Below are 11,444 nucleotides of genomic sequence, written 5' to 3' on the forward strand. Positions count from 1 at the left end.
GGAGCACAGAGAGGGGATGAGGGGTACAGAGAGGGGCGAGTGGGGGCTCGAGGGGCACAGAGATGGGCGAGTGGGGACCCCGAAGGGGCACACGGAGGTTTAGGGGTGGGTGGGGACCTCGAGAGGGACATGGGAGAAGGAGGGGCGAGTGGGTGAATGTGGAACCCGAGGGACTCAAAGAGGGGATGAGGCGAGGGAGAGTGGGGGAGCACAGAGAGGGGATGAGGGGTTCACAGAGGTGGGCGGGGAGAGGCTCGAGGGGCACAGAGAGGGGCTCGTAGGGACCCCGTGGGGCACACGGGGGGATGAGGGGAGAGTGGGGGAACACAGAGAGGGGATGAAGAGTATGCATGGGGAGGACTTGAGGGGCACATAGAGGGGGGAGTGGGGACCCCAAGGGTCACACAGAGGGGCTAAGGGGAGAGCCAAGGGTCAAGGGGTACACAGAGGAGAACATGCAGGGGCTGAGGAGCAAGTTAGGACCTTGAGGGACACACAGGACAGTTGAGGAGGACACAGGAGCAAGAGGGGGAGCACATCGGGCTGAGGAGCAGACAGAGGGATGAGAAAATGTCCAAGGGACACATAGAAGGGCGAGTGGGATACCTGAGGGGCTGAAAGGGGAGCAGGGGGTCAAGGAGCACATGGAGGGGCTGAGGGGTACTCAGGGGATAAGGAGCACATGGGGGTAGCTGAGGAAGGCCACCTTGTTAATGTGAAACAGAGAGTGGGGCTTACAAAATGTTTCCTAAAATTGGACATACTGTGCATGTCAAAGCATAAATAAGTTGATAAGACTTAGATCTGCTGCCCTGCAGAACGTGCTGGGAGTATGTGAGCTCTACATCTCAGATGAGCCTGACAGCAGAGTTGGGGTATAATGGCAAGGCTGCTCAAAAAGCAAACTGGGGTGAGTGGGTTGTATCAAAACAAATTCCACCCAGAAAATGCAAAACACATGCACTGCATTCCCCTCCTTTGCTCCTGTATCAATAGGTGGGATTGATGAGAGGGAGGTGGCTGGTGTTTTTATTAATTGGATGTTTGGCTGTGCTAAGCAGTGGTTGGTTTTACATTACACAGAAAAATAAATTTAGTTTTGAGACTGGTTTTGGTGGCAGAGAGGTGGAATCCCCCAGAGATACCCCAGAGGGGAGAGGAGGAGTTGGTGGCAGAGGGGGTTGAGGGGCAGGATGGTGATGCTCAGCTCCTGACAAGTGCATCCAACAGCACAACTCTTACCAGTGTCAATGAAGCCAAGGATGCAGAGTGTGATGGAAACATTAATGTTCTGAATGCTGAATTCCTGCCTCAGGGAGCTGAAAAATCCATCCAGGGCGAACTTGGTTGCAGAGTAGGGGACAGTAAAGGGAAACCCGACTTTACCTGGACACAGAGTGAAGTTCTGTTACAGCACAGGAAGCTGCTTTGCCTGAACCTCTGTTTTGCCCTTCATCAGAGAGAGTATTTTGCCCAAGGGGAGTTCAGTCTTAGTGAACTGTCATCCTGGCCCCTGAACAGCAGCATTACAAATATTCCTGTTGGCTTCTAGCTCTTTTAAGGTTTTATGGCCAACACCATGGCTCACGTCTCTGCTGAGGGTATGAGGAACCCAAAGTAACCACAAAACCCTCAGTGGGGAGAGGTGGAGCAAAGTTTGAACTCCTGACCCTGGATCCTGAGCTAAGCTGGTGACCAGAGCACTGCCCAGCACACCAACTGTGGGGTTTAGTTGCAGGGCTGGTCAAAAAGCAAACTGAGGAGATTGGATTGAGCAGAAAACAAATTCCATCAAGAAAACCCCAAAACAATCTGGATTTGAGTGTTGGGGTTGTTTTTGGTGTTTGTTTTTTTGTTTATGAGTATTAAGCAGTTGTGGCTCTTTGCCTGTGTGCTACTTATGAAAACCAGCCCACGGTGTCTTTTGGGTGAATCCCATGTCACCCACCTCACTCCCCACTCACCTGCCATGGATGAAACCACGACAATGCTGCCCTCACTCTCCTTCAGCATGGGCAGGGCTGCCGTGGTCATGGCCACGTAGCTGAGGAAGTTGATTTCCAGGAGCTTTCGTACGTGCTCAACGTCCCCATCGAAAAAACCAAAGTACGAGGCACCAACGTGGTTAAGAATGAGCATGTCCAGGCCTCCTGCAAGCAGAGGAAAGGGCGTTTAGTGCTGGAGGTGGGGGGGAGAGGGCTACAACCAGCAAAACAGCCTTTCCTGGGAAGTGTAATCAGAAGAAATCAGGTTTTTGGGTCAGAGCTGTGGCCCGTTATCTCTGGGACAGGGATATACTCCAGATGGTGGCTGCCAGTAAAAACTCTGTTGTGATATATTGCTTTTTGGTTCAAAACACAAATGCCACGGCACAAGGGAGATCACCCCCAGCTGCGTGTGGGCCCGGGGAGGGAGAAGGGACTGTGCATTTCCACAGCCGTGACCCGTGACCGCGATACCGGCGCTGCCGAGGGGCCGCCGGACACTCCAGCCCCTGGGTGATGAAATCCAGGACTGTGGCACTGCAACAGGATGTCATGAGGGCACGGGGCTGAAAACGAGAGTGCAGTTCAGTTTGAGGGGCAGTGGTGAAGCCAGGCAGGGGGCAGAACCAGGGGGAAACTTCTCCCGTCTCGCGCTACCTCTCCCACTTTTTTTTTTTTTTGCCATAAGCCTGGCCAGGATGAGATGCCCTGTTCTGCTGTCACTCGTGGAGAGCAATTGGTAGACATACCCAGCGAGGCCTGTGCCTCGCTCACCACGTGCTGGGCGAAGGCCATGTCCTCCATGGTGCCGCTGACGAACCGCGCCGAGGCCGCTCCCAGCTCCAGGCACCGCCGCACCACCTGCCACCGACACAGCCCGTCAGGAGCACACCCATCCCCGGGGTGGGACCAAAAGGGGGTGTCTGTGCTCCCTCTGTGATGTGCTCCCACCTCGAAACAGCGGTGTTTGGAGCCTTCTAAGCTTCAAAGGGAGCCTGGGAAGTTATTCCTGCACCCGAGGCGGTCTGGCTCTTTCTCGGTGCGGTCTGGAACTGCACGTGTGTGTGTGTGGGGAGAGCAGGGGCTTGGCTATCACTGCAGTGGAATGAGGGTGTGTGTGTGTGTGCTGAGGCAGCCTGTGTCCGTGGGGATGTGTGTACATAAGTTCAAATCTTATAACATGTTCTGCAGGAGAGGGGGATTTCTGTGCACGCAGGAGCCCTGGACGGCACAGGGGTGTCTACCTGTGAGTGCCACCATTCCCAGCTGGGATCTGTGCTGTGGAAATTGCCTGTGTGGATATTCCTGCGTGGTGGGTGTACCTGTGGTGTGAGATTGGCCTTCACATGTGTGCCCTGCTGAGAATGTGCATGTGGGAGTGCCCAGGGTTGCCATTTACTTTCTGGAGCTTGGCCTCTGTCCGTGCAGTGATGAGGATGTGGGATCCCATCCGTGCCAGGTGATAGGCAATCTGCTCCCCAATTCCAGTGCTGGCTCCAGTCACAATCACCCGCTTCCCCTTCAGCATCTCTGGGGACCGAGGCACAGGCATTTAATTTATCCAAATGCTGTTAGAAAAAAAAACAACCCTAAAACTCAAAAAAATCCCGTAACACCCTTCAGAATAAGCACTGAATTGAGAGGTAAATGAGCCTGTGAGTGCAAAGCATCCAGCACCAGGACATGCCTCCCATCTCATGGAAAAAGCCATGGAGTTGCTGCAGCTCCTCATGGAATGCAGCGACCCAGGGACAGCACTTGACTCTTTCAGCAGCTTTTTCCACGAGTCGGGACAAAACTTACCAACACCCCAACTATTCTGTAGCAAAAATCACCCACTAAGTGCATTCTCTGAACTTAAAATCCATTATTTAAAAGTCATGTTTATAAGCTCTGTTGTTACACACTGGAAAACGGAGCGTTCAGAGCCCTCTCCCCCTCAGCCCCCTGCCTCACCTGCTCCCCCCCAGGAAGTATTTCTGCATATTCCTCGCTCGGTTGGACTTCAAATCTTCGTCAAAACAACTTTCTGCTATCAGCCACCACACAAAGGCTCGGGCTTGGCTTGGTCCAAGCTCTGAATGGTTTCCACGCAAAGCATTCAAATGTGGCTTTTCATATTTTTGCTTTAAAGGCAGAGTCACTTTGGATACTCACCCGGTTTGAAATTCTCCCTCGCAGAATAAAACCAGAAGGCCAAAACCAATCCCAGCAAGGGAATGAGAATCTTTTGCAACCGACCCATCCCACTGTGGAGTGAGGAGAGAGCATGAGAGAGAAGGAAGGAACCAAAAAAAAAAAAAGCCCTCTGCAGAGCTGCTCCAGAGGGAAGCAGCGATGAGAATCCTTAAAAACCTGTCAGCGGAGGAGCTGCGACTTCCAAAGCCCTGGAAAATCACGGGTGGCTGGATGAGAGGAGCCAAGGCTTTGATTTGCTCCCCGCTGCTCGGCCTGGCCAGCGGGGCTGTTTGGGTTCTGCCCGGCTCTTTTCATATTTCCTGTCCTACGTTAAAATGCAGAATTTTGCACAACACCCTGGAAGAGGTGTGTCTTTGCTGAGCAGCATCAAGTTTCACTTGGAGAACATCAGAGGGAGCCCAGTGCAGGTGGTTAAACATCCTCCTTTATTCCTACAGGCAATGTGCATGGATGTGACCCGGGTCTGGCACTGGGAGAGCGACTGGGGGGCTGCTGTGCCCTGGGGACACACAGAGAATTGTCCCTGTGCTCCCCAGGGTGTCACTGCTCTGTGCCCAGAGCTGGGCAGTGGGGGCCCAGAAGCACATCACGCTCCAAAACAGCTCCAGAAATGCTTTGCTGGGGCAGGGTTTAGTTTTCCATCTCTTTTTCTGTTCCCTCTGGGAGCAGATGAGGGAGCAGGGGCTGAGCAGAACCCGTCACCAGGGTGCAGCCAGCCCAGCTCCAGGGAGTTCTGTGGGCACAGAGAGGTTTGCAGTGAAACACTGAGTGTGTTTTCTGCACAGAAATAAGGGGCCTCTCTGCTGTGGTTCCTGCTCTGAGTTTTGTACAAGCTCTGTTCTGATTTTAGGTGAATATAACCTCGTGAAAAACCCACTAAACACCCCCTTAACTCCCTGAGCCTCAGTAGCAGCAAATTCAACGCCATGGATCTTGTGCAATAGGGATAAACCATGTTCCAGCTTTGTTGTGCTGCTGGGATCTTCACTGCAGAGTCCCAGCACCTGCTGTGGGATGAGGACATGCTGTGGGAGCTCCATGTACTCCTGGAATTGCCCTGCTGGAGCCTTGGCCTTCTCTGCCAGGAGAAGGATGTGTTTTTTGGGACAAGAGCCTCACTTGATTTCTTGGTGGAAATCACTTAAAGGTTGGACTTGATGGTAGAGATCTCTTCTAATCTAAATAATTCCGTGATATCTGTGATCTACAGGACAAGGGCTGCTCCATGGTCTGATTTCCTGGGAAAAAGTCCATGGTTTTCTCTTTCAGACCAATCTAATGTAACCAGCCAGAAGGAATTATTAAATGAAATTTTACCCTCCAATTGCATCTTCAAATGAAGATGCTTTAATTCACTGGTGTACCTGGTAGGTCAGTGGAGCTCTCTGGCCTTACTACTGCTTTACAGATTATTTTTTTTCTTTTCTGCCTTTCTACTTCAGTCTCAACTTTCCCTGTGATAAGAAGCACTCAGCCCACGCTTGGTCAGATAACACCAGTGAACTCACTGCCTTTTCCTGTCTCCCTTTGCTTTGAACTTGAGTCGCAGTGATGGGGCAACCATTTCATGCCTTGGCTTGGGGAAAAAAAAACCACCAACACTGAAGTAATTAACCATATCTCAGCTGATCTTGTCTGTGCTGCCGGCAGGGAGAGAGGCTCTTTTTAGATAGTTTAGTTTATTACCAGCATTAGGATACTGCAGTAAAGCAATAATCAGCAACCTTTGTGCACCATCTGCAAGCGTGACAGGAAGGTATCGTGCTCTTTGCTCTGCAGCAGCACGAGGAGATGTGGGGATGGAGGCGGGGGGGGATTCTGGAGCCGACACTGCGCTCGCCTCTCTGGTGGTAACGAGAATTCATGGGGTCGGGTTGGGTTTTTACCAAGTAGCTGATAATAAAGGCTTGAAATACTGAATATTTTGGCCGAAACTTATGTAGATTTTCTTTTATAAGCAGTTCACGTGCAGTTCAGTGTGTGGAAATGAAGCCAGGGTGGTCCCCAGGAGGGTCGGGGGCTGTGGCAGGAGCTGCCGGATCCGGCTGCGCTTCGCTGCCCACGTGGGTTTGCTCTTGGCCACCCGTCCCTTCCAGGGTGCTGCTGCTGCTCCTCACTCCCACTCGCAGCTTTTTCTGGCCTTGTTTTCCCGTGTGCAACTTAAGAACTTGTTTTTGACTTTTTCCTGGGGGCGGGGAGTGAGGGAAGGCAGAGCAGGGCAGGGAAAGGCGATGACGGACAAGGGTTTTCTCATCTCAGCTGGTCCAGACCTCGGAGAGGGGACCCCAGGCCTGTGCCTGGCCCTGACCCGGTGAGAGGGAGCTCTATGGCTTCCTAAACAGCTTCACCCGGATTATCCTGGATGTATTCCCCTGCTGCAAGTCCCTTCTGTGTCCCTGTCTGTTCGGAGCTGTGTTTTCCGAGGGGTGATGCTCAGCACGGTGCTGCCCTCTCTGCACAGAGGAGGTTCTTCCTTTAGTGCTCTCGGGAGCTCCTCGGAGGAAACGAATCTGTGAAAGGAAACTTGTTCTGACAACAGACTGGGAGAGGGGAGCTTGGGGAGTCCCTGGAGGGAGCACGTTCCAGAGCAAGGCTGAGGCTCAGGCGGGTTTGTGCAGGCAGCTCAAAGACTCAAACACACTCGGCAGGAATTTGGATACTGTTTCATTTTTTTTCCCTCTTTTGAGTGATATTTGGCTTTTTTCAACCAATGGTCAAGTCTTGGTTAAATGCGGAAGATTTTCCTTTTTATTTTTTGTTTCTTTCTCCTCTTGCTTTCCTTTCTCTCATGGATATTTAGACTTTACTTTCCATACCCAGCTCTCCCAGCATCCTTTACCACGAACACAGCTCTAAATATGTTCTTTCCAGACAGGGCTATCATGTTATAAAGTTATCCTTGCACTAGACTGCATGTCAGCATGATGCTGTTGGACCATGACAGATGCCTGTGGGTTTTGGCACAGCTTCACGTCACATTGTTGTGGCTCCTGGGCACATCCTGCAAACCCCATCACTGTCACAGCTGCATCACTCCAGAAAAATGCACTCTCAGATCCCAAGGGAGAGACTGGAGTTGATTGTAGGATGGGTTTGGTTTGGTTTGACATCATATTTCTACACAGTGCTGGTTTAGAGACAATACTGTGATGTTTAAGTCATTTATAAGTGCTAAATTAATGTTTTTTCCCTGTGTGACCAAATCAGGAATTGCTGCCTTGCTCTTTGATTGTTGGAGCTGTGGCTGCCTTGAATCTTGGCCGCTGTCCATGTTCCCAGTGCCCTTGGTGTTGGGTGCCTGAGGTTGATATGCTTATCTGCATCCCTAAATTTAGCCTGGCAGCTCCTGAAATATCCGGTATCCAAACTACAAATAGGGAATGAGGACTCTCTGAAGACATTCAGCTCATGCCTTTGAAGTGGTTGATGTGTGAGTGAGGGCTGCTGGGTCTGGGTGGCCTTCAGCTCCATGGACAACAGCTCCAAGCTGAAATAGGATCTTTGAAGAGATGCTGCAGGATGGGTACAGGCAAACACTCCCCAGGTCTCGTGCCAGCTGCAATTTTCCTTTGAACTTCACGTACCAGGAAAATGTCACGTTTACAGGTTATTATAGATTAGATACAAACAAGTCTCAAAGAGAACAACAGAAATTGGCCTCGTGCAAACTCAGCAATGCAACTGAGCCCTTGGGCAACGTGTGGCTGTCCTCAGGAGTTTATCCCTCAGGACCTGAGTTTAGCTTAGCCTTAGATGCTCTGTCTGCTGCTACCCAGTAGCTTGCCTGAGGTGTCCTCACAAGTACTGTCTGTGTGTCTTATTCCATCTGGTTGCTGTCTGGTATGTCCCAGCACTTATAACTAAAATTTGTCTTTGCAATTCATGGCAATGGTTGTTTGCTCCATGGCAGGTGTGTGTGGATGCTGTTTGCCGTATTTGTGGTACTTGTGTTGACCAGGCTTTGCTGCAGTTTACCTGGAATGGGAATACAGGCTTGGTGGGGCTGGGAAAATAGGCTGGGTTGGAGGGTGGTGCTGTGGTTTAAGGGTGGGGAAATTGGCTGAAGCCTTTTAATCTGCTGCATCTGACAAGTCATCATTAAAGTGATGTTAAAGGGGTTACAAAGCTTCTGTGCACACAGAAATTTATTGTGTGGTTTAAATAACCCTTTTTATGGCCATTGTGGTAAAGTCAGCTATCAATGACTATCTAATTCAGTGCTCTGCAGAGAGCCAGCCCTGTCCAGTGTCAGTACATTCCCCTGGGGAAGTGGGAACACGCAGGGCTGACCTCCCAGGCTGGCCTTTCAGGGTGATGTGTGTCCAGAAAGGACCTCTGAGCTTGCAGGACGTCAGGAGGCAGGAGGTTGTCATGGCAGGCCACGATGTTCCCGAGGTGGGTCCCAGGCGGTGCTTTATCTGTCTAATCCCGTTAACTGCCTTAGGAGGAGCTATTTTGACTGGTTCACAAATCTCTTTGCTTTAAGCCCCTGAACCCCGTGACTGGATCACTGTGGACAGGAGGTGTGGGCAGCAGGGCACGGCACAATGTGACGAGGTGTGAAGACAAACCCAGGGCCAAACCCAGCTCACCTGGAGCTCCCCCGTCACCTCTGGGCTCACAGGCTGGGCTGCTTGAGACCAGCTCCATCTCCTTGTTTTTAAAATTCCCCTTCCCCACAGGGCAAGATGAGACACCTGTGACTTGTAGAGTAGCACTAATCCTGGGAAGTGATGTGGGATTAACAGTTTCCTTGGACAGAGATGTGATTGTCATCTTGGTTTAATCCGTTTAAGTGTTCAGCTCTGGCTGATCAGAGCTGGGAACACTTTCATGCCTGATACAGCCACAGACATCCAGGTCCCTGCTCTGTCCATGCATCAGTCGTGCCACAGGGAATTCCAGGACAGCCTTCCCTATCCCTGAGGCTGGGTTGCAAATATAAAGCTGGAATTGGCAGGTAGGGGAGGATGATGGACCCTCCTCAGCTGATGGCTCTCTTCAGGCCTGAATTCTCACATTTTCCTATGAAACTTCCATTGCTGTCAATGAGAGGTCGGATTGTTTGACCTTGCCAGAATCCAAAGGCTTGGCTATGAACTAAATAAAGGACTTCTCAAAGGCCATTTTACTCAAAACTTTAATTTTAACTGAGGAAAAGGTACTTTAAACTTGACTGAAAGCTTGGGCAGATACCGGGTAGGACTCCTGGTCTGCAACGTGCTGCTCTTTTATTGTTTGGGGTTTTTTTTTTTAAACACAAATAATGGTCAGCAAAACGAACTGCTGTGGGTTATGTGCTATGAAGTTGTGCTTCAGCTGTGCTCTGGAATTTTCAGATGCTGATCTTAACTGGTGCACCTCTGGGAGGAGCCGCCCGCGTTGGGCACCGGAGTCGGGCAGCGTTTTTAACTCCTCTGGGATCTGCTGCTTGGATCAGTTGTTTGGCTTTTTGCCAGAGAATGGCATGTTCCTGACACACTTCCCAGTTCCTGTGCAAGGTGTGTAGCCTTGCTCCTACCTCTGCCCTGCTGGTGTGGCTTAGGGCAGATAAAGAGGGATTTTCTACCCCGGCTGTGACTGTTTCCCTGCCTTCCCCTCCCAAGTGTGGTCAGGATCATTCAGCTGTGCCTGTCTGGGGGCTTTATTTGACTAACATGACATAGTTCTGAGTGCAACAGATTCTGCCTGTGCCCAGAATGATTTTTAAATAGGTGAAAGTCCTCTAATGATTCTGGCAGTGCCCTGGGTACAGCCTGAAGCTTGGAACTCTATTTCCACACCCTTCAGACTGGCTGTGCCACCTCCATGCTTCAATTTTTCCACCTGACACCCCTGTAATACTGGAATATGATATTACTCTGCACGATTAGGTGTCTGTGGTGGGTTTGTGAAGGATCTCAGCAAGGGTAGAAGAGATTTCTAAAGTTTTTTTTGCTGTGCAGCAGCTGTAGCCAGCTGGAGGATTGCCAGGGCAAGGACAGGGGTTTTATTGATTGATTTTTAAACAGTTCTGTAAACCCATGGCCATGACAGAGACATGAATCCGTGCCACTGAACCCAAATAACCCCCTGAAATACAACCCCACCTCCAGCTTGGGGCATGGTTGTCACCCATGTGACACAAATGCCACCTCCTCCCCAGCTGGCTCGTTTTGGAAGGGAGCAGCTGCCAGGAGTACAGACCCACTGACCCCCTTGGCCCCAGAGCAGCCTCACTGGGGGGACTTTACTGAGAGGCTGCAGCCCCTTCATTACTCTCTGGATCCCCCCAGCTGCCACCTGAAAGGAGCCAGAAGTGAGTAAAACCAGTAAAAGATAAAATAAACGCAGCAAGAGAGCACTGGGTACCATATAAAATATTTATTGATCTTGCAAAATGGTGTAAAATGCATCTGTAATAAAAATAAGAAACCATGCTGTGCATCTTGGCACAGGTTTATACCAACAAAAGGTATTTTTTCCCCCCACTGCTGCACAGCAGCAAATAAAACCCTTCTCTTCTCTCAAGTCTCCTTCAGCCAAGCCTTTTCTCTCTCTCTCTCTTCGTGCTGGAACCACCACCAGGGAGGCCGGGGCAGCAGAGTCTCTGTGCTCGGTTGCTCAGCAGGCAGCTCGGCGGGTCCCTACGACGCGTGCAGTCTGGTCACCAGGGCTCTCTGCACCGCCCCCGGCGTCTTGCCCTTGTCCAGGATCAAATCCTCCTGTTTCTGGGGGACCCTTTGCTCTCGTGTCGCGGCAGGTTTCTTCTTCTTCTCCTCCTCCTCCTCCTCCTCTAGCCTGCCCTCGGAGCTGAAAGGGCTGCACACCGTCTCCACTAGCCCGATGACCACCCCGAAGAAGGCCAGCACGCTGCCCAGCATGTACAGCTTGACCATCTTCCTGTTGGGCTTCTGGCTCAGCATTTCCTTGGCGAAGGGGATCAGCTCGTGCACGGTTTCCATTTTTGCGGGTTGGTTTTTTGCAGCGGGTTTAGATGTCGGTTCTACAAGAGAAGAGAGGAGGACATTAGTTAAATCCGGCTGCTGCAGCGCCAGAGCCCGACTCCCCGCGGATCCCCCAGCGCTGCTTTCAGCGGGGAATTTGGGATTTTTTTGCCGAGGGTTTGCTGCAGGAAAAAGCATCCCCGGCGTGCCCGCGGTGCGGGAGGAACCGCCCGGCAGAGCAGACCCTGAGATGGGAGATCCAGCTGGATCACGGCAACCCCGCATCCCGCTCCCCGTGGCATCCCATCGCTCCCCGTGGCATCCCATCGCTCCC

The 11,444-nt window shown here is 51.5% G+C and overlaps 2 protein-coding genes across 10 annotated transcripts in view; both read right to left on the minus strand.

The window, feature by feature from the left end:
* LOC113954818 (corticosteroid 11-beta-dehydrogenase isozyme 1-like) overlaps positions 1 to 4,472 on the minus strand; it is a 4,834-nt gene extending 362 nt beyond the window's left edge. Inside the window, exons 1-6 of the mRNA XM_027659633.1 lie at positions 4,341 to 4,472; positions 4,143 to 4,234; positions 3,385 to 3,515; positions 2,735 to 2,846; positions 1,965 to 2,150; positions 1,243 to 1,386 (exon numbers count right to left, since the gene is read on the minus strand). Of these exons, the coding sequence (XP_027515434.1) occupies positions 1,243 to 1,386; positions 1,965 to 2,150; positions 2,735 to 2,846; positions 3,385 to 3,515; positions 4,143 to 4,230 (661 nt within the window). The 5' untranslated portion in view covers positions 4,231 to 4,234; positions 4,341 to 4,472. The remainder of the gene's footprint in view (positions 1 to 1,242; positions 1,387 to 1,964; positions 2,151 to 2,734; positions 2,847 to 3,384; positions 3,516 to 4,142; positions 4,235 to 4,340) is intronic.
* A 6,060-nt stretch (positions 4,473 to 10,532) lies between these two features.
* G0S2 (G0/G1 switch 2) overlaps positions 10,533 to 11,444 on the minus strand; it is an 18,501-nt gene continuing 17,589 nt past the window's right edge. For 7 of the 9 annotated variants that reach the window (XM_027659876.1, XM_027659878.1, XM_027659875.1 and 4 more), the window contains exon 3: positions 10,533 to 11,147. In XM_027659876.1, the coding sequence (XP_027515677.1) occupies positions 10,811 to 11,128 (318 nt within the window). In that variant the 5' untranslated portion in view covers positions 11,129 to 11,147 and the 3' untranslated portion in view covers positions 10,533 to 10,810. Of the gene's footprint in view, positions 11,170 to 11,444 lie in introns of all 9 variants that reach the window. The other 2 variants (XM_027659874.1, XM_027659873.1) reach the window with 1 other exon arrangement.

This window comes from Corapipo altera, unplaced genomic scaffold (genome assembly GCF_003945725.1).
Source record: "Corapipo altera isolate COAL_440 unplaced genomic scaffold, ASM394572v1 77b, whole genome shotgun sequence".
Classification (NCBI taxonomy): domain Eukaryota; kingdom Metazoa; phylum Chordata; class Aves; order Passeriformes; family Pipridae; genus Corapipo; species Corapipo altera.